Below are 20,282 nucleotides of genomic sequence, written 5' to 3'. Positions count from 1 at the left end.
CGCACAGCACCGCACCGCAGCGCACAGCACCCGCGCCGCACCGCACAGCACCGCACAGCACCGCACAGCACAGCACCGCACCGCAGCGCACAGCACCGCACCGCAGCGCACAGCACCCGCGCCGCACCGCACAGCACCGCACCCGCACAGCACCCGCGCCGCACCGCACAGCACCGCACAGCACCGCACAGCACCGCACCCGCACAGCACCGCACCGCACAGCACCTACGGCCGGAGCCGGAGCGAAGCACAGCCGCCCTGGCCGAGCCGGTAAGGGACTCCCGGGCGCCGGGGGACGGTGGGGGTCGGTCGTGCTGCGCGGAGGGGTCCCGGCTCCCCGGCCCCCGGGCAGGGCAGGAGGGCGGGTCGGGGCATCACCCCCGGGGTCCGGGAAGGCTTCGACTCCTGAGAGCCCCTCGGAGCCCTTCCACGCGGTGGGAACTGGCATCGCATAACCCGTCCTTGTTCCCCCGGAGAGACGGAGCTGCCAGACCTGCCAGAGCCTGGTACATTTTGCAGGGCCAGAAGGATTCCCGGGAAGCTCAGCTTCATCTCCTGGGGCAGAATCCACAGCTCTGGGCAGGGCCGCGGGCAAAGCTACAGAGAGATCCTTCAGGTATGAGCATCCCTCCGGTGTGACCATCCTCAGGGTACCACAGAGGGATGCTCACACCTGAGGGATGCTGCTGTTACCAGGGGAATGCCATTAGCAGAAGGGTGCTGGTACCAGAGGGACAACAACTTGGTGCCCATAATGACATCATATGGGCCACCTAATTCCCGTGAGAAAGGTTCCCATGGCCTCCCACATCTCCCGTCCATGGGGATCTCTTCTCCCAGGATGGCCAAGGCAGCAGGAAGGCCGTGAGCAGCACCAAAGGCAGAGGAAAGGTGTTCCACCTGCTTCATCTCCTGCCTTGCCCCTGGCAGCACTGGGGTGTCCTTTTGGGTTCCTACATCACTACTTTTACTGTGCTAGGCAGTGGCTCCTCTCTTCACCTCCTGCCCCCAGAGTCAGGCTATCAAACCATACTCTGTTTACTTTAAGAAGCAAACTCACCTCCAAACACTTCTTTGGTGAAACCCTTGGAAACATGACTTGTACCAATTCACAGACCAGAAGGGAAGGAAAAGGAAAGCAAAAGAGCTCCACATCTTGTTATTTAAAATCCTGGTGGTGATTAAGTCAGTCTGATGATCCTCAGAGTCTGACTCATCATTTTTTTTTAAACACTCAGGGTTGGTGAGGTAGGATTTTACTGCTGCTGTTCTCCAGCAGCAAACTACCACATACCCCCTGGAAACTGGTAGCAGGATGGGGCAGAGGCTCCCAGGCCCATCTCCACACCTCCATCCTGCCACTCCCTTTGTCCACCTGAGTGGTCTCTGCACAGATAGGGGTAGGGGAGCTGGGGTTTCAATCTCCACAGCTCTATTTCTAATTCAACCAAATCAAGCTGTCCTGGAAAAGATAGCCAGTGCCACTCCACCCTTGTTTTCTGGTCTCCTGAGCCTAGCCTCTCACCCCTTTGCCAGGGCACACCATACAAGAGCCATACCCCGTATTCCAGGAAATAATGCCGTGTCATATCCCCTCCACCCACAGCTTCCCTTCAGTGATGGGAGAGGCCTTGCAGGAACACCGAGGGGCCGTCCTGCTGCCCAGGAGCTGCTGCCACCCCCAGGGAGCTGCCAGCAGCCATGCTGAGCTGGCTGGCAGCAAGATGACCCTCACCACCACCACACCAGCCACCAGTGTGGCCCAGGCTTTCTTCTGCCTCCTGCTCTGCATCCCCTGGGGCAGCTCGTGCCCCCCCAGCTGCCAGTGCACAGAGCAGGCAGGGGCAAAGGCTGTCCTCTGCAGCTCCCAGCACCTGGAGGAGATCCCCAAGGACATCCCCACCGATGCGGTGTTCCTCAAGCTGGATGCCAACAGCATAACCAGGATCCCCAGCAATGCCTTCAGGCACCTATCCCACCTGGAGGAAATCGACCTCTCCAGGAATGCCATCGAGAAGATCGACAGGGCAGCTTTCAAAGGGCTGGCAGCTGGGCTGCGGACCCTCGACCTCTCCAGCAACCGCATACGCAGCATTCCCAAGGAGGCCTTGCTGGCACTCAACGCCAAGCTCCGGCTGGCCAACAACCCTTGGCACTGCGAGTGTGCCTTGCAGGAGGTGCTGTGGGAGGCACGGCTGGACCCCGACTCCGTCCAGGACATCACCTGCCACACGGCCCCGCGGCAGGAGTACGTGGGCAAGCTGCTGCTCCAGGTCCTGGATGCCGGCGTCAACTTCTGCAGCGTGCGCCAGAGGACCATGGACGTGGCCATGTTCATCACCATGTTCAGCTGGTTCGCCATGGTCATCGTCTACGTGATCTGCTACGTCCGGCACAACAGGGAGGCCGCCTGCAAGCACGGGGATTACCTGAAGTCACTGCCGAGCACCCAGGCCCACGCAGAGACCACCAGCACTGCCCTGTAGTGCAGGGCTGGGGTGCCACCTTCCAGCTTCTTTGCAGGGAGCCAGCGGCCACCTGGTGGGCATCAAAGCTTCTTGGCGGGATTCTTCAGTGCTTTCTTCAGGCAAGTGCCACCAATGTCCCCTCCCCAGAGACACCGGACTGTGTGAGCAAACGACACGGGGCAGGGATGCCAGGGACACCCCATGCAGGCCTGTCCGTCGAGATCAGGTTGCTGGGGACGAACATGCCCAGCCAGATGCTTTCTCCCTACCAGAGCTGGATGCAGCCCCAGTCACATACTTGTGGTCTGGAGAGAACAAGTCCCTGGCACAGAGAGATGGGAGGAGAGATGGGTTGTGGGGCCAGGAGCATCCTGGAGTGCAGAGGGTCACTGCAGAGGGGTCACCCCATCCTGGCTCCAGTGAGGGATCAGCCTTGCCGAGGGCAGGAAACCTTCCCCGAGGCCCCGCGGTACCTTGGCAGCCTCTGCCTGCCTCCAGCAAGCCGGGGGGAACTCCAAAAACCGTTTTTTCCCTCATTTCCTCAATAAAGCCCTGCACTTAGGAAAAGCCCTGAGGGTTTGTGCTGCACTGGGAGCTGAGTGTCCAGGGAGGGTGGTGGTGCTCGTGGTGCCTGGGGGGCTTGTTCCAATTCAATCTCTCCCAAAGCACACCCACCTAAATTCAATGTACCAGCACAACCCCCATTAGGTGCCACCCCCTCCACCCTCAGCTCAATCTGCCTTGAGCAGCGACCAGCTGCCCAAATACATCTGCTCTTATCTCACCTTATCTTGCCCTTCCTGATGGAAGCAAATCAAATTCTGCCTTTTCTCACAAGGCAGAAATGGTCCTTCCTGGCAGAGCCAGCTGCAGCTGCACCGAACAGGGAGAGGAGGGAGGGATGCAGAGGCTCACCCTGCAGGTCTGGACCCTGGGAAGGCTCAGGCTGTGACCCACCAGCCCTTCTTGATGGGGCTGGCACCTCCTGAGTGCTCCCCAGTGCCAGGGTGGGTGGCCCAAGCTCAGCAGGAAACCTGGGTCTGGGGAAGGCTGAGAGATGCTCTGGGACACTCAGGTGAGGCAGTGGGTCCTGGGTGGGGGGAACAGAGGGGCACCCTCACCCTGGCACATTGCTGTGCTCAGGGCCACCTTGTCCTCACTGGGCCACCGACAGCTGTGGACATTTGGGGGTGACTTGCTGGGTGAAGGGATGCCTCTGCCATGGGCAGAGCAGCTAGGTTACCCATGTGGGAGAAAGGCTGGGTGCACACAGTTTATTAGAGCTCTGGTTAAGCAAAAGAGTCCCCCAGCAAAGGCGAGGAAAAGAGAAGAGGCCACAGTTTCACCTGAAGCAGTTTTGGGTTTTTCCCATGCCCGTGGGAGCTGGAACGGTCCAAATGCAAAGCAGGTTTTGTCAGGAGTCGCCAACCCCACGCAAAGGTGCACGGACCAGCAAGGACCAGCACTGCTCCTTGAACACACCAACAGGTCTGCACAACACACACAACACTCGTTGAGGGAGACCCAAACCAGCCATGGCAGAGTGGGAGGGTGGGTAGGCACCCGTGGCAGTGGCATGGGATGGCGAGGCCACCAAAGATGACATGAAGAATGGCTGCAATGTCAAACCGGATGGTCCTCAGGAACATCACAGCCCCAGGCAGGCAGAGCCAAGCCTGGACCCACCTTTTTCTGCAATTTCTCACAGGTTTACTCCCCTCTGCCATGCACCCACCCCAGCAGCTCATGCTCTGCTCTGTCTCTTCCTTCCCTGGCTTTGTGCAAACTTTGACCACAGCTACTGGCAGCTCTGGGTCCCTCCAGGGGACTGCAAATTGCCAAGTGTCATGGTCCTGATAAGCCAGGGGATGCACCTGGGCTCCAGGAACCTTGGGTAGGACATGGAGCGTGGTGGCAGAGCTTTCCCAGGAGAAACAGCCCTTTTGCCAGCCCCTGGACCAGGCTGCAGGGAGCCCCGCTCTCCTTCTCCTCCCCCTCCTCTTCCTCCCCCTTCTCCTCCTCCTCCTCCTTCCCCCTTCCTGCAGAGAGCTCAGCCAGCCACTGCCCAGCTGATGCTGCAGCTATTCCTGGGCTCAGTGGTCCATCTTCACCTGGATGCCCAGCTTGTCCTGGTGCTGGCGATGAGCTGAGCGTGTCTCGGCCGCCTCAGGTGGTTTTCAGCTTGAGCACCTTGGAAAGTGGCTCCTTGGCGCTGGAGTAGAACAGGTAGGAGCCCTCAGAGGTGTGAAACGCCTCCCAGTCTCTACAGCCCACGGTGGGGAGGTGATGGGCTGCCACAAAGCCTTCGTAGCCTTGCCACCTGCACAGGGAAGGCAGTTAGCTCCTGGGGCATGAGCTGGGCACCTGGGAAGCGCAGGGAAGCTGAGCCATGGGGCTGGCATCTCCCATCTCCCTGCTGTGGTTCAGGGTGGGATGTCCCTCACTGGGGCTTCCCACTCCTGCCTGAAAACAGGGCTCAATCCTATCCATCCTCCCCGGGCAGATGCACCAGGCTGTGCCCATGCAGGGTTGTTCCTGCTGGGAACAGCCCCCGAGCCCCCCAGGCCTGCCCTCTGCAGTACCTGTAGATGATGCTGTTAACAGAGAAGGTGAAGCCATCAAAGGAGTTTGCTACCACCAGAAAAGAGTCGTCTCCCACTGAGAAGAACTCCCAGTCCAGGGCACTGGGGATGGAAGAAGCAGAGGGGCAGGTGAGGTGACCCCTGTGTGGCCAGTTGAAGGAGAGGCTGTGTGTCCATGGGGCTGAGCCCACCCCACCCCAATCTCTGACACCCTGATGACACACACAAAACCCTGCTCTTCCCAGGCCGTTCCTGAAAGAAATCCACCCTCATTCCCAAATCTAGGGCCTTCTCCCAGCTCCCACCAGGATTTGGTATCAAGGAGCCATCACCGTCCCTACCAGCCCCAGTCCCTGGGAGTGTGAAGCCTGTAGGAACCCTCCAGGAGACAACTGAGTATAGTTTTAAACTAAAAGAGGAGAGGCCCTGGCACAGGGTGTCCAGAGAAGCGGTGGCTGCCCCTGGATCCCTGGAAGTGTCCAAGGCCAGGCTGGATGGGGCTTGGAGCAGCCTGGGCTAGTGGAAGGTGTCCCTGCCCATGGCAGGGGGTGGAATGGGATGGGCTTTAAGGTCCCTTCCCACCCAAACCAGTCTGGGATTCTAGGAGACCTCTGGGTTGCTCAGGGGAAGGACGTGGACCGAGGAGCACCCTGAGTCCTTGCACAGGTACCTGTAGGTGAGAAGGTCCTGGAATTTAACAAACATCTGGGCCGTGATGTTCAGCTCATAGATGGAGGAGTTGATGGCGTAGAAGTTGGAGGGTGCTGGCATCCCGCTGTCATAGCTGTGGCTGTTGGCAACAGCCAGAAAGACTCTGTCCCCAATATGAAAAACCTCCCAGTCGGCAGCACCGAATGTCTGTGGGGAAGGAGGCCCATGAGAAGCTGGATGTGGCTGCCCTGCCTAAACACAGAGCAGGGACTGAGGAGCAGTGGCCAAGCCTTACCAGGATAGACTGGAAGAGCTGGAAAGAGCCACTGAGCCAGATGTAGATGTGTGAGTAGATCTTAGTGGATGTGCCATTGAACGTGTTAGCTACCGCCAGGAAGGAATATGGTCCGATGGTGAAAAATTCCCAGTCGTAGGCTCCAGAGGTAGGAATGGTCTGGTTAGTTTCAAACAGCCCTGTCCTGGGGTTCCACCTGTATATCACACTGTCTATATTGTGGTTGTTCCCTGGGAGAGACAGACGGACAGATGTGCACCGTGAGGGAAAGCAATTCCTGGTTTGTGTAAGAAACAAGACCCAGAAACAGGCTTGGCTATGTGAGTATTTGCCAGCAGGTCATGATGCTGTTCACATGTGAACTATTGCTCCCCAAGAAGTAGCCAGAGAGATTCTACAGCCTCCATCCCTACCTGAAGACCGCCTCCATCCCTACCTAGTGTCTCCATTCCTAGAGCCTCCATCCCGACCTAGAGCCTCCATCCCGCGGAACACACCAACAGCTTGTCCCGAGCGCATGGTGGTGGCTTTGTGGCAGCCCTGGCAGAGGAGGGACAGGCAGGTGCTTTATCCCCACACAAGCAGCACTCCAGAGGCACTGTGCCAGCATCCCAGGGTGGATGAGCTCTGCTGGCTGTCCCACAGGGTGGCCCTGTGTAGTGGGGCCAGTCCCAGCTGTGTCCCTAAGCTCCTGACATCGGGGGCTTCCCCCCAGCCCTAAAGCACGAACTCCATCCAGCTCCTGGGCTCTGCTCAAGCACCTTGACCTCATGTCTGTGTGGGACCCAGCTGCCTTTAAATCCTCATTGCCACAGGGACTTGGGCAAAGAAAGGCTGCAGGAAGAATGGGAATGGCCACAGGGATAAGTGGCAGCTGCTCAGGGACTGACCCTCCAGCCCCCTCTAAGGGAAACATCCCCAGTTTGGCTTGGCCACGATGGTCTTGGCCCCTGCGTGATGTGCATGGCTGCCAAAGGGACCACGCTGCCACGAGGGCAGGTCTCACCCAAAGTGGCCCTGATGGAGCCCAACAGGTGCCACAGGGAGTTTCCAGCCCAGCTCAAGGTGCCCAAGCAGCCTGCTGCCAGCTCTGAGCCTGGTGCCAGAGGAGCTGCTGCCCCCTGAGCCAGCCCTGATGGCAGGGAAGGATCCCACTGGCCCATCATCTGCACCCATCTGGGAGCACCCTGGAGTGCTAGGGCGGTGCTATCAACCCATTCATCCTCTGCACATCCCAGCCCAGAACAACTCATGGCCCAGGAGGGGAATGAGGCTGGATCATGTCTGCAGGGTATCCAGGGAGGGATGTCAGCAGGCTCTCAGTTTCCTGAGTGCCCACAAGGATCTGGCTTCACAAAAGGCTCAGCCTGGGGTGCTACCAGGTGATGTAGTATTGGGGATAAAAATGAAAAGAAGCAGAGAGATTCAGCACAGACACCATCCCCACTCCTGTCCTTGTCCCCCGCAGTCAGAAACCCAGAGGGTGACTGTGTCAGCCACTTCCCCAAAGGCTTTTCTCTCCTCTGCAAGGCTTTGGGTGTCCTGAGGGACCCCACGCTGGCAGCTGTGTGCACACCTCCCTGGCTTTGCCCTGCACCCCGTTCCACCAGAGGATGCACAGGGACCGTGCTCTGAGGAGGGCACCTGCCAGGGTCCCACATACCACCCCAGGGCCTGGAGGGAATATTGAGGGCTGGGTACCTTGTCTGTGGTTGACCACAGCGAGGAAAGCCTCTCCCTCGATGACAAAGGCCTCCCAGTCCCTGGCACTGTGCGTGGTGATCCGTTGGTAGGTGATGAACTTCGCTTTCCTGCGGCTCCACTTGTATATCACAGAGAACTCCTGACCCCTCTCGTTCTGCTCAAAATTCGCCACTGCCAGGAAGATCTGGAAAAGGAAAAGCCAGGACAGCTTGGTTTTCTCCTCTCAAAGGAGCAGGGACAAGAAAATGCAGGGGGAGGTGGGATGGAGGGCAAGGGATGGAGGTGGCTGGTGTGGGACAAGATGGCCCTGGCTGGGGTCCCTGAGCAGTCCCCAAGAAACACAAAGAGGGGACAGGGATGCAGTGGCCTGTGGGGGTCTTTGCACATGGCAGGGGCACAACTGGCAGCCAGCAGCCTCTTAGGCAGGGGGAGGGAGAGCTGAGCTGTCTCCACTCATGCCCCTCCAGCCCCAGGAATGGTGAGCATGGACACGAAATGTGCTGGGGAAGGAGGGAGGTTCAGCTCACAAACCCTCCTGCAAGGAAAGGCGGTTCAGAACAAAAAAAGACAGGTATGATAATGATAACAAGGATAATAATGATAGCAATTCCCTGAGACAAAACATCTTCCAGACCAAAAAACCCCCGCTCAAGTGTAAGAGACAAGCGTGGTGCAGCAGAGGTGGCCAAGTGCAAGGCAGGGAGCACATCCAAGCTCTGTCGTGCCGGCTCTGTGCCACTCCAGTGCCCTTCAGATGGAGCAGCAGAGATTATGCCCCAGTTTGGGCCACAAAGAGGCACAGCACCACAGCCCACAAAGAAGAAAGAGTCAGTGGGGATGTCTCCTGCCTCCTGGCCTGCACAGGACTCTGCCAGCACCAGCCTGGGGCTTTGTTCAGCCAAGGAGTGGCCACCCCCAAGGACAGGACTGTGCTGAGTCCCCCTGTCCCCTCACAGAAGGTGAATCCCCAGCTCTGCTCTCTCTGCAAGCACCAGGGCAGGGAGCCCCTTTGAGGCATCTCCAGAAACAGCTTCAGTAGGAAGAGAAACACCTGGATACATCCCCACAACCCAGGAGTCTCAAGTCCCCTGGTCTGCACCCACAGGGACCCCCAGGAGCCCCCACCCCAGTGGAGCAGCAGCAGATCCCAGGGCAGTAACGAGGTGCTGCCACCCACAGAGGTGCATCCCACCTGCCCCTGTGAGGGGAACCTGGGCTACTGGAATCACCAGTACTGGGGCTGCTGCTGGTGTAGCACCTCTTTGGCCACCACCTCCATGAAGAAACGTGCCAAGCTGACGGGAACCACCTTGAGACTCCCCAGAGTTCCCATCTCCTGCCTGTGAGGGTGCAGCTGGAGTGATGGGGAGCAATGCTGGGGACGTCAGGCACGTTCCCAGCACAAAGCCAGCGCTGCAACACAGCTGCACTTCCAGGCCTTCTGCAGAAGCCCAGCATCAGGGATTGTCCCCACCACCACCACACCCCCTTTCAGAGATGGTGCCCAGCATCAGTTCCCACTGCCACCAACAGGGGACATGGCCTGTTTGTACCCAGCCAGCAGGGCTGCCGGTGTCCCCAAGCCTGGAGGCAGCAGTTTTGCCCACCCCTCTGTACCCTGGAGCACGTGGCTGGCAATGGGAGAGCCCTGCAGTCACCCTGGGGACAAAGCCAGGGTGGGTCACGACAGGGGGGGAACAATCCCAGCTTCCCTGGGAGCCCTGCACAGAGCTGGCTCTGGCTTTCCTGGGGCTCCTCCAAAGTGCTAAGTAGCTTCCCAGGGAGAGGAACCAGGCAGATCCTCTGCTCAAGTCCCAAGGCAGATTGCCCAGGGGAGGAGAGGAGGCTCTGAAGTCCCGGAATAATTTAAAGGCAAGCGAGTTTAAAAATGCAGCAGGTTGGACTCAGTGGGTTTCAAGAGGGAACTGCAGGCTCTGGTGGCTCTTTAAGACCACAGGTGGACCTCTGAGATGCAGTTACCGACTGTGCCAGGTGCTGGCAATCACCTGGGTGGATGTAGATGTGTCTCAGCAACATAAAAAAACACAGCAGGCAGTCCACAGATGAGCCAGCAGCCCCTGGAGAGCCCCAGATGATGTGCATCAGCAGGACCCCATCAAAGACAGTAGAGAGAGACATTCACCCCTAAACCACGCCCAGGACGCCGGGCTTCAGAGAAGCCAGGGTGGAGCAACTGCAATTTAATATCCTGAAACGTGGGGGCATCTTCCTGGCACACTCACCTTCTTCCCAATGGTGAAATACTTCCAGGACTGAGCTTGGTAGGTGGGGATGTTCTGGTAGTGCACGAACTTCCCGTCAATCCACCTGTAGATGGCCGATCCCGGGGGCGTGACCCGGTTGGCCACGGCTGCAAACAGTCCCACCTTTGGGATGGTGAAGACCTCAATGCCCATTGTCTCCGAGTTGGTCACCAGGTTCTGGTACTCCTCCACGTAGTCCAGCCTGTGTTGGACTGGGAGCCCACAAAAGAGAGGGATGAGGTTAAAACCAGGTGATTTTAGCTGGACAGGGGCCCCCTGAGGGCTGGCTTGGCAGCACTTGCTGCTGTGCAGAGCAAATGAAGGTCCTGGTGTCACTGGGGGTGAAGGGCCAAACCAAGGGGTGGTAAGAGGCTGATTCCACCTCGATGGGCAGCACATCCAGCCCCATCCAGCCCTGCCTGTTCTCCAGCGGGGAGCAGAGTGTGTCCTTTGGGAGCAGGAAAGAACCCCATGCCACGGATTTCTATCGCTTGGATATACTTATCCTCAAGAGAACGAGGAGGAGATGAGAGGAGGAGAGGTTAGAGAAGACTAAGACAGAATTAATGCCAGAAATTGGAGCAGAAACCTCCAGAGGAGCCCTGATGGCAGATGGACGGGCACTGGAAGGGACAAATGGCAGGAGAAGGGCCAGTGCTGGTGGCACCAAGGGGCACAGGTCACTAAGATCCCAGCATGAGTTCTCCTTGGGGAAACAGGGACACAGTGCCAATCCTGATGACTTCCAGAGGTAGGGAAGGACAGGGGGTCCAGTCACTGCTAGCTCCTGTGAGGAACAAACGGCTCATCCAAACCCACCCTGTGGATATCAGCAGAAGAAAAATGCTGGGAGAGGAGGGAAGGGAAGGACAGTTCAGTTAGGGCCATATCCCGTCCTCCATGTGCTCTCCAGGGATCCTGGGCAGACAGCCTGGAGCGAGTGGGAGAGTGCCAGTGGATGAAATCCATTGTCATCATTGAAGAACACCCATCCAAGCCAGGCTCTGGTTGCCTTTTTCCCCTTGGTACTCCCACTGTTTTCCTTACCAAGTGTCCCACCAGAGCCTGGATGACATTGAGACCTGTGTCTGCCACCCTCCCAATCCCCCCCAGTACTTCTGGCAGCTGATGGGTCTCTTTGTGTCCCCTTATCCATCCCACAAATGCTTCAGCACCAGGAGCACCAGTGCCTTTGGAAACCCACGGAAAGGAGCACCCCAACTCCCTGAGCATGGCTCTCCATGGGGTGAGCTGTCCTGCTCAGACAGGTCAGGAGCTCATCCTGCCCAGAAAATCCCCAGGGGGGACAGATAATGTGGAGAAGGTGGAGGCACCACAGAGGCACTTGAATCCAGAGCTGCTCTGGAAGTTTCGTGGGCACCGAGAGCAAAGCAAAGCCTGGCCAAGCAGGGGAGAGACAGGGAGACACCCCAGCCCCTCACTCTGCTGCTGATTCCCATCCCAAAGTGGTCTCAAGGGCAAATCTCAGCTCCTGCTCTGCTGCAAAGGTCTCCTTCCCTCCCCACCAGTACCTTCCAGCATGGAGAGCCAGGTGCTGCCATTGCAGAGGTACAGCCCTCGTCGGGAGGCGTTGAACCAGAACTGCGCCTTCTCCTGCTTGGTGCAGCGTGGATGGGCCCCCAGGGTCACCTTCATGTCGGTCTCTGGGCACAGAGAGGAGAGAGGCAGGAGCCTCTTAGTGCACAGTGGAGGAGCAGAGAGGCAGGAGGAGCGAATGTCCTGGTCTCATCCTGACGATGGGCACCAGGCAATGGGGGAAATGGAACCCCAGCACAAATCTGGGAAGCCACAGACTGGGAAAACCCTGTGTGGGGCCACTGACATGAGCCCAGCTCTGCCAAGCAACCCAGGCAGGGCCACCCCGTCTTTTCGGGGAGATTTCGGATAGGGATCCCAGCACACACACATTGAGAAGCAGGGTGCTGGGAACACCCTCTTTCCCTCTGCTCCTGCTTCGTTCCCAGCCCCATGCAAAGACCCTTCCTCACAGAGGCAGCCAACAGAGCCTGTGCCAGAGGGCACTGACCATAGGGGCACTGACCATGGGGGCACTGACCGTAGGGGTATTTGAGCACCTCGTTGCTCACTGGCTTTGCAGGGACATCCTGGAGGACAGTGGGGACAGAGAGCGTTGCTACTTTGAAGTTCACGGCGTGGCATATCCGAGGGGTGGCATCGGCTCCTGGCAGCAGGACAAGCTGTCTCAGCAAGCCCTGGGAAAGTGGGAGTGGAGGGATGGAGACCAAGTCCAGCCAGATCACAGAATGGGAACTGCAGGGAATTCATGCCATGGATTCCCTGCCTGACTTCCGCTTGTTGCCCTCCCTCCTGGGATACAGAAGTGTCCGTGGGATTCATGCACATTTACCAGATCCCCGATGCCCAGGGGGGCAATCTAACAGCTGATGTGAGGGGAGCACCAGCACAGGGCTTGGAGCTGCAGCTGCCTTTCACCGCCTCCACATGGGAAGGACCCACAGCCACCTCTGCTTCCTGTGCCATGGTCCAAGCCCTGCCAGCGTAGGGGACTGAGAGAGGGCTGTGGGTACCCTCGGCCACTCCACACCACGGGGCACCTACCGTGAACACGCCTTTCCTTCTCCGCCTGTTGCCCAGGTAGAAGCTGGCTCTCCTCACCGACAGCGAGGCTGGAAATGGTGTTTCCACCACCCTGGGGATGGGCAGAAAAGAGGTAGGGGACAATTTCACAGCATCTGCTGGTGGCCGGAGGAGACGCTGGGGGAGGAACATCACCCTGCCCACCCTGCTGAGCCCCCCACCGCCGCCCCCAACCTACACATCCTTGGGGATGCTGCAGTCCACCGTCAAGGAGAAGGACTGGCCGGAGACAGCCAGGACGAGCGTGTGCCACTGGTTGTCGGAGAGGGACACGTTGGGGAAGGTGACGCGGGTCTGCCAGCCGCCGGCGCGCTCCTGGCTCCAGAAGAGGAAGTGCAGCTTGTCGGGGGCGTAGCGCAGCCCCACCAGCACGCTGGGGCTCTCCTCCACCATCAGCGTGAAGATGTACTCGTTCCTCTGCGGGAGGGACGGGCTCTCACCTGCGGGGCCGGGCCGTGCCCGCGCCGTGCCCGCCGGCCGCGCTTACCTTGGCGGGGCCGCGGAGCGCCCGCAGCGTGACGATGATGGAGAACTCCTCGGGGAAGCGGTCGCAGTGGATGAAGAGCCGCGAGGCGGGGAAGCCCAGGGCGCGGGGCCGCGAGGCGGAGAGCTGGAAGCCGCGCACCCCCTGCACCTGGAACACCCGCATGCCGCGGGCCAGCCCCCCGGCCGGCACCGCCTCCGACAGGATGTCCAGCGGGCGCAGGTCTGTGCCGAGAGACAGAGCACGTCACGGCGGGGGAAGCCACGCCACCCTGTCCCGCTGTGGGATGGGGGTACCACAGCTCCGGCTGAGGTGCTCCACAGCAGCAGCATGGCCTGGCGTGCCACGGTAGCCTGCTGGCCCTTGCCTGGGGTCTGCCCCGAGCCCCTGATCCAGGGCCAGAGGCAAGATTTGCCGTTCAGACACGAGGTTGGCATCGCCATCACCACAGCAGGAACACCAAGTGTGCAGAACCATCTCACTGATGCAGCTCTGAAGGATGACACTGGAGCTGGGACCCGCCAGCCATCAGCAACCGCAGCCGGAGCCAGGAGAGCAGGCAAGGATCCGGTAGCACAGATTTGCTCGCACGTCAACCCGTCCCCATCTCTGTCCACAGGGCGCCGGGGACAGCTCTGCCCCTGCAGTCCTGGTTCAGGCTCTCCCGACCCAGCCCTAATTGCACACATGCACACGCACTCTCCCAGCAGGCACCAAAACCACTCATTATAAGCAATTACCCTCTCCCCAGAGAAGAAAACGCCGTGCCCTGCCCCAGGGCATCGCCCCGGTGAGAACACACAGCACAACAGCACCACAAGGTGCCACCCCACAGAACAGTGCCAGGTCCAATGTCTCAGCACTGGAAGGGCTGTGGGGACTTCTCCGACCTTCCTGGCCTTGGGCCGTCCTGTTTTTATTTTTGAATGCTATGCTGGCAGAGAAAGGAGATGATGCCCGAGAGATGAAGCAGCACTTGGCTACACTAAAACATCCCTGATTCCATCCCACCCCGCTGAGACCTGGCTTTTAGCTCCAATTTGTATTAATAAATCCGGGCTGCTGGGGCACAGCGGGAGAGCTGGGAAGGAGGGAGCTGGGAGCAAGTTTGGGCTGTGTGTCTGAATCCAAACCAGCTGGAGAAGGGAAGCGCTTCTTCCGGACACGCCTGGCCAGCCCAGTTCCAGGTGGGCAGGAACAAGGAGGAATCTGCTCATGTGGCTCCATCCAGCCCAGAGCAGGGAGATCAGTGAGGTCCTTCCCACCCTGGCAGCTCTGTGTGCCCCCTGCCCACCCCACTGCTGGTTTAAGCTGTTCCTAAAGCAAAGTCTTGGCGGGGGAGTTTTAACTGGAACAGCTTATTTCAGAAATGCATCGCTCAGGGAACGGCCAGTTCCTGTTTTTTCCAGCAAAAAGTACAAGCTGAATTCAGGCTTGGATTTGCAGAGGGGTTTAGGAGCCCCTAGTTGCCCCTAAGATGGTGAGGATGAGCTGGGGGAGAGCTCAGCTGCGGCTGGAGGTTGTGGGCCAGGAAGGGGCCAAGTCCAAAGACCAAACCCAAATCCCTAAACCCAAAGATCTGCATCCCAGTCTGCCTCCCACATCCATCACTGCTAAGGCTGGGAGTGCAGGCCCAGCTTGGGCAGCACAAGTGGTGTCAGGGGACCTCGTGCTGGGGTCCCCAGGATGATGCTGGGCTCTCGGCACCCCCAGGATCCCTCCAGCCAAAGCTGCTTGGGGACAGCGAGGACACGCCCAGAGAGATTGGAGCGCCTCGGGGAGGAGGCAATGGGCAGAAACTCTCCGATCTCCCACATCATCTGGGCTGTAACAAAATGCAAATACAGTTGCCACCTAACTGGGAAAAGCCCTAAGCACACAGAGGGCCCAAGCAGCCCCGAAAACTGAGCTCAGGCTTTGCTGCCCACACAGCACAGGCATGGGGATCCTCTTCGGCTCAGGCTCGTCTCGGAAATGCCACTGGAGCTGCCAGCTCCTCGGCTGGGGACGGTGGGACGGGAACTTTGTCTGCCGGGAGGGCGGAGGTGGTGCCTGCCAGAGCACAGAAGAGTCCGGGGCAGGAGGGACTTTCCAAAAGGATTTCATGGCTCTCTTCTCCTTCTTCCAGTCCTTCCCCTCCCCTCCCGTCTGCCTCCAGCAGAGCCTGGGACAACGCTTGTGCCACAGGGACAGACCCACAGCTCTTCCCAGAGCTCCGAGAGGGCTGGTTGCTCCCCGGTTGGCATTGTGGGGGCTGCAGGCACAGGAATGACCCCACACCCTGCTGTCCGTGGGTGCTGGCAGGGCTCTGGCAGCACCTGAAGCATCACTTGAGTGGACACCGAGCACCGAAATACTGGGGCTGGGCTGCCAGCGAGAGGCTGACCCACGTGGGACATGCCCCCCAAAACAGAGCACGCCTTCTGGGGTCTGCCCTGGCAGCGTGGCGAGCAGCCCACCCATGGGGGCACAGCAGTCCCAGCACGTTTCCCAGCAGGGTTAACAGCCTGCAGCCAGCCCGCCCTTCGCTCCTACCTGTGCAGTGCTGCCACGTCCGGCCTCCCCGCATGGAGCCCCCGCCGCTGGCCCAGCGGAGGAGAACGACCCAGAGCAGCAGTGCCGCCGACATCGGGGGCCTGGCTTTAGGGGGTCCATCCACTGGGACCCCCCCGCTGTCCACTCCTCCGTGCCCTGGCCGGCGCTGCTCGGCTCAGCGCGCTGGGGGCTCTCCCATGCTCTGCAGCGGGACCCCCCGGGCACCCCGGCACCGCTCCGTCCTCGCCGGGGCCGAGTCACCCCAGGCTGCCAAACCCCGGCTCTGTGCCGGTGCTTTGCCTGTGCATCGCCCCCGGGAGCTGGCGGGGGTCTCCCGGGGCGGCCGCCGAGGCAGTGCTGGCTGCAGCCTGCACACAGACATTTAAATGAGAGGTCGGTGGTGGGAGAGGAGGAGTCCCGGCTCCTCCGAGAGCTTTTATCTTTTGCCCAACCCTCTGGAAGGCGGCTTTGGGGAGGGATTTTTTAATCATTATTTTTTTGCTTGCTTTCTTTGCTTCCTTTCATTTTTGGTGATTCATTTTCCCGGGCTCACGTGGGAGTAGGTGGGAGATTCGCCCCTGCCTGGAGACACCTGGGTGGGAACCCTCCTGCCCCTAAACGCATTGGTTTTCAGCTTGTATTGGATGAGAGACCCTCTGGCCCCTCTGGCCCATTCCACCATGCCCAAAAATAAGCCAGATCCCCAAACCTGCGTGTTTCTCCCCCAATATTGTCCCAGGCCGGTGATGCACATCCCATGCCCCAGGCAAGGCTCCATCCCAAGGGCCAGCCACAAAAATGCCACTGATTCAGAAACCCTCCAGGTTCTGCTGTTCCAAGGGGAGCATCAGCAGTGGGGAAGCTCCCTGCACAGAGTGAGCTCTGCTAGGCTCCTCCAGCCACAGAACGAGTCTCTTCCATTCCCCAAACAATTGAAACAGGCTCCCACCCCCCTCGTCCCCAAAGCCTTCCCGCAAGGTGAGCGCTGGAATAGAAAGCGGATGGCGAGGACCAAACGCCAAAAATTGTGTCGCAAACTGGGGGTTTTGTCAGTGAGGAACAGCCAGAGCCAGACCCATGGCCATATTTGCTGCCAGTCTGTCCACACCCCGAAATCAGCCGTGCTGGGACTTAGAGTGCAGCCCAAGGAGTGCAGCCCATGGTGGAGCGCAGCACCATGCACGCACCTCGGTCCCAAATCCCAAGAGGAGCTGTACTGAAACACCAGAACGCTGGTTCCTCTGTCCCAGAGCCTGGGGAGTGGCTGTGTGCCTGTCCAACAGCCCTAGCAGGGCAGCGTGGAGCTCCCCCTCTCCAAACAGCCTCCCTTTGGGCATCCCCCAAATTAGGGTTCTTCCAGGATCGGGCTTAAACAGAGCTTAACCTCTCTGCAAGAGAGAGCTGTAGAGGTGAGGCACTGCTGTCTGCTCATCATCCTCATCCTCATGCTAGGGCTGGTGTCCAATGGCAGAGTCATAACCAAACCTGGGGGGCCCAAGTGGCAACTGGGGGTCCTGAATGGCAGCTGGGAGTCCCAAATGGCAGCTGCAGGAGCTGAACCCAAGGGATGCAGGAGGACAAATCATCCCATCTCCCCTGACAGGCACAGTCCCTCCTGGTTCTCCCCGCACCCTTGAGGACATCCACCAGGGCTGGGACTGGGAGCAGCCACCTCACTGGAACCCCAAGCCATGGCAAGATGGAGACTGGTGTTCCAAGCATGTCCGGCAGTGAGGTGGCGAATTGGAGGAGAGGCTCCCATCAGGTTGGAACTGCGGAAGGCATCACAAATAAGAATCAGAGCCACCACATTTCCCAGGGTTGCACACATGTGTCAAGTTAAGTGTGGCTTTGGGAGCTGGCAGCACCGCCCTGAGCAGGGGATGGATTTGGGGAAGGCTCCTGCTGAGGCTCTGCGAGGGTCCAGAGGGAAGGAGGGAGGGAAAGTCCTGGCAGAGATTCCAGGTTGATTGGTTTTCCAAAGGGAATGCAGCCACCTTAGAGTGCTTCCTTGGCCAAAAAAATAGTCAGTGGGGACATCTTCAGAGCCACGGACACAGCTCTGGGTGTCCCCTCCAGACGCAGGGGGATCTGTGGACTTCCAGGCAGGAGGTGGAGGGACTGAAGCCCCCACCAAAGAGCACAGAGCACATGGTGGGCTCAGGCTGCTGTTCAGCCACATTAAGGAACAGTCTCCTGGTCGGGACAGGGATGTTGAAGGTCCTCAAGGGTTTGCCCCTTGCTGGGCTGGGGATACTGGCATGGCAGAAGATGGTGGAGTGGCTTGGGCAGTGCCTGGCACTTTCCTCCCTGCCTGGGGACCTGAGCTGTGATGTGAAGTAAGGACAGGGACACATCGCTCCTGGCTGCCACACTGGGTCCAGGACCTGCTCCGTGTCCCAAGGACAGTCGGAAGTGGTCTGCAAAATAGTTCCTAAGCACACAGGCACACATTCCTATGTGCAGAAGCAAGCACGAGGGGATGAAATAAAAGAGACAAACAGTGAGACGTTTGCCTAATTCGCATGGGACATAAATAAAACCATGTGGTGGCTCCGAACAAAATGATCCTTGGATGTTCACCAGAAAGGTTTGGCCATCCCTGGGTTAGGAAAGGTTGAGAAACCCATCTGTAGGCAATCCATTGCAAGCAGAGCTTTCACGCAGGGGATGGTGCGAGGAGGGCACCTCATCCATGCCAGGATCGGCTGGACCCTGCACACGGGAGAACGTGCCTGCTCTTCCAAGGCTGTAACTCATTCCTTATTATTTGCAGACACAAAGTCATGTTTCAGGGCTTCATGCCTTATTCATTTCAGTCTTTATTCCTGACATCTGTATATAATCAGAGAATCCTTTAGGTTGGAAAAGACCTCTAAATTCATCAAGTATTTTTTCCCTGAAACGCCGTGCAGGCATCAGCAAGGGCAAAGCTTTGAGGGACCCCATAAATAACTGACGGACAAATGCCCATCTCATGGTGTCCCCAGCCTTTGCCCACTCTCCTGCCTGCACCAGAAGAGCCAGCAGAGCCTGCCACACTCACATCCACAGGGGTAGAGCTGGAGGTCAGTGGTGAACACGCAGAGCTGGTCTCACCTGCGTGAGCAGCAGGGTGAAGATCAGCCCCTTGGGATCAGTTATGAAGGGGACGGGGGGAATTGTTCTCAGAGTGACATCCCAGATCACAGTTCCCCAAACCACAGTTTGGGTTCAGCAACTGGAACACCATTCCCAGGATGGTGGGATGAGGTCTCCATCCTCAGCCGTTTCCAAGGCTCCTCCCTTTGTCACCTCTGCCCTTTTTCCCAGGCTGAAAATCTTCCCTGTGTTTCCTGGAGCAACTTCAGCCCCCTGAGTCCAACCCACCATCATAAAGCAGAGTTCCGGCAAGAAATCTCCACACCAGGAAGCCTGTCAGCATTGTACAGAAGCACAAATGTCTTTAACCCCAACGCCTTTCAAAAGCTGAATTCCCAGAAGTTTTGGAGAGGTTCTGCCAGGAAAAGTTTTGTGAAAGACTGGGAGGATTGCAAAAGGCACCGTTTTTAGGAAAACCACCAAAAAAAAGCACAAAGCCACCCCAACGCAGCAAGTCCTGCTGCCAGCTTCCCAGCATGGAGCTGCCTTCGGGAGCAATCCCTGCCAGGCAGTGGCAAGCCACCAGCATCGCTCGTGTCCCAGGGCCCTCCATGTCCCCACACCCACTGCCAGCCTCAGGGAGCGAAGGAGCCGGGAGCCCCCAGCCTGCTCTGGCCATGGCAGCAGGCCGTGGGGTTGCAGCGCATGTCCCCGTCCAGGCAGCCAGGAGCAAGCTGAGCATCCTGCCCCGCATTTGGAGGACACATGGCAGCTGAGCTGGCAGGCTCTGAAAGGGCTCCAGAAAGCAGACACTTAACTTTCGCCAGTCCAAGGGAAGCCAGGCTTTGGGACCACGCTTCCACACCGGAGCTGTTTCGGATGGGGCTGTGCAGCACCCACAGCTGCATCTCCCCTCGGTTCGCCCTTGCCTGTGACCAACAGCCCTTCACTATTGCCTGTCCCTTGTTGATACAGTTGGTTTAATTTTTGTCACCTTCCCCCAGTGTGCCCAAACCTGTTGAAGAGGCTGAGCCACCTCCCTGCAGCTGTAGGATCCCCAGACTCACCACTTTCCGGTAGGGCAGCTCTGTATGGATGGACAGCATCCAACCCAGGCAGCCATGAGCATGCCAACTATGGGAACAGTGCTCCGGGTATTTTCTGTAGATTTCAGGTCTACATGGAGGCAAAAGAGCAGGAGAGGGGCTCACCGGTCACTTGGTGGTGGTGCAGGAGATCCAGGAGCTCTGCCTGGATCCCCTGCTCCACCTGTAATGGGAAAATTCTGCTTGGCTTTGAGCTCAGCTGAGATCTCTCCACAAAGGGAATAAACAGCGTTCCCGAGGCCAAGGGGAAGGAGGCAACATTCCTGTTCCATGCTTACTGCCTGTGCTTTAATCTCCTTCAGTGACAGCTCTTGCCCCAACAGCCTGGGGTTGTGCAGAGCAGCTGGGGGTTTGGAAACATCCGAGCTTTCCTGCATCAGGATCAGCAGCTCACCAGGCTGAACAATCACACCTGGGGGCTCTGTGTGCGGGGGAACTGTCAGCTTGGCCAGGCAAACCCCATGCCAAGTGC

General features: G+C 58.7%; 2 protein-coding genes across 3 annotated transcripts; one reads left to right on the top strand and one right to left on the bottom strand.

Annotated features, from left to right (window-relative positions):
• Nucleotides 1-1,014: 1,014 nt before the first annotated feature.
• Nucleotides 1,015-16,019, bottom strand: TSPEAR (thrombospondin type laminin G domain and EAR repeats). Of its 2 annotated transcripts, XR_006015481.1 has the most exons (13): nt 15,624-16,019; nt 13,092-13,312; nt 12,783-13,021; nt 12,566-12,656; nt 12,042-12,198; nt 11,497-11,628; nt 9,944-10,176; nt 7,698-7,884; nt 5,997-6,226; nt 5,721-5,908; nt 5,051-5,152; nt 4,580-4,788; nt 1,015-2,410 (listed from the first exon to the last, which is right to left on the bottom strand). XR_006015481.1 is itself a non-coding variant. In XM_042024624.1 (12 exons), the coding sequence occupies exons 1-12, from the start codon at nt 15,715-15,717 to the stop codon at nt 4,635-4,637; spliced, it is 2,028 nt and encodes a 675-aa protein (XP_041880558.1). In that variant the 5' UTR covers nt 15,718-16,019; the 3' UTR covers nt 4,488-4,634. The 2 variants fall into 2 exon arrangements, 1 of the variants encoding a protein (XP_041880558.1); XM_042024624.1 differs by lacking the exon at nt 1,015-2,410 and having other exon boundaries at nt 4,488-4,788.
• LRRC3 (leucine rich repeat containing 3) lies at nt 1,620-3,221 on the top strand. The gene has a single exon (XM_042024625.1). It carries the CDS (start codon nt 1,620-1,622, stop codon nt 2,484-2,486), a length of 867 nt encoding a protein of 288 aa, XP_041880559.1. The 3' UTR covers nt 2,487-3,221.
• Nucleotides 16,020-20,282: the final 4,263 nt, after the last annotated feature.

This window comes from Corvus kubaryi, unplaced genomic scaffold (genome assembly GCF_017639235.1).
Source record: "Corvus kubaryi isolate FWS band 111438036 unplaced genomic scaffold, C.kubaryi_AGA036_p1.0 37264, whole genome shotgun sequence".
NCBI lineage: Eukaryota > Metazoa > Chordata > Aves > Passeriformes > Corvidae > Corvus > Corvus kubaryi.
Note: the sequence above shows the minus strand (reverse complement) of the source record. Positions and strands in the feature narration are given on the sequence as shown.

Coding starts and splice junctions, on each gene's coding strand:
- TSPEAR (XM_042024624.1), bottom strand. CDS start 15,717: ATGTCGGCGGCACTGCTGCTCTGGGTCGTTCTCCTCCGCTGGGCCAGC. Junction 13,022..13,091: donor CGCTCCGCGGCCCCGCCAAG/GTAAGCGCGGCC, acceptor TCCCTCCCGCAG/AGGAACGAGTACATCTTCAC. Junction 10,177..11,496: donor CTGGCTCTCCATGCTGGAAG/GTACTGGTGGGG, acceptor GTGGGCTCCCAG/TCCAACACAGGCTGGACTAC.
- LRRC3 (XM_042024625.1), top strand. CDS start 1,620: ATGGGAGAGGCCTTGCAGGAACACCGAGGGGCCGTCCTGCTGCCCAGG.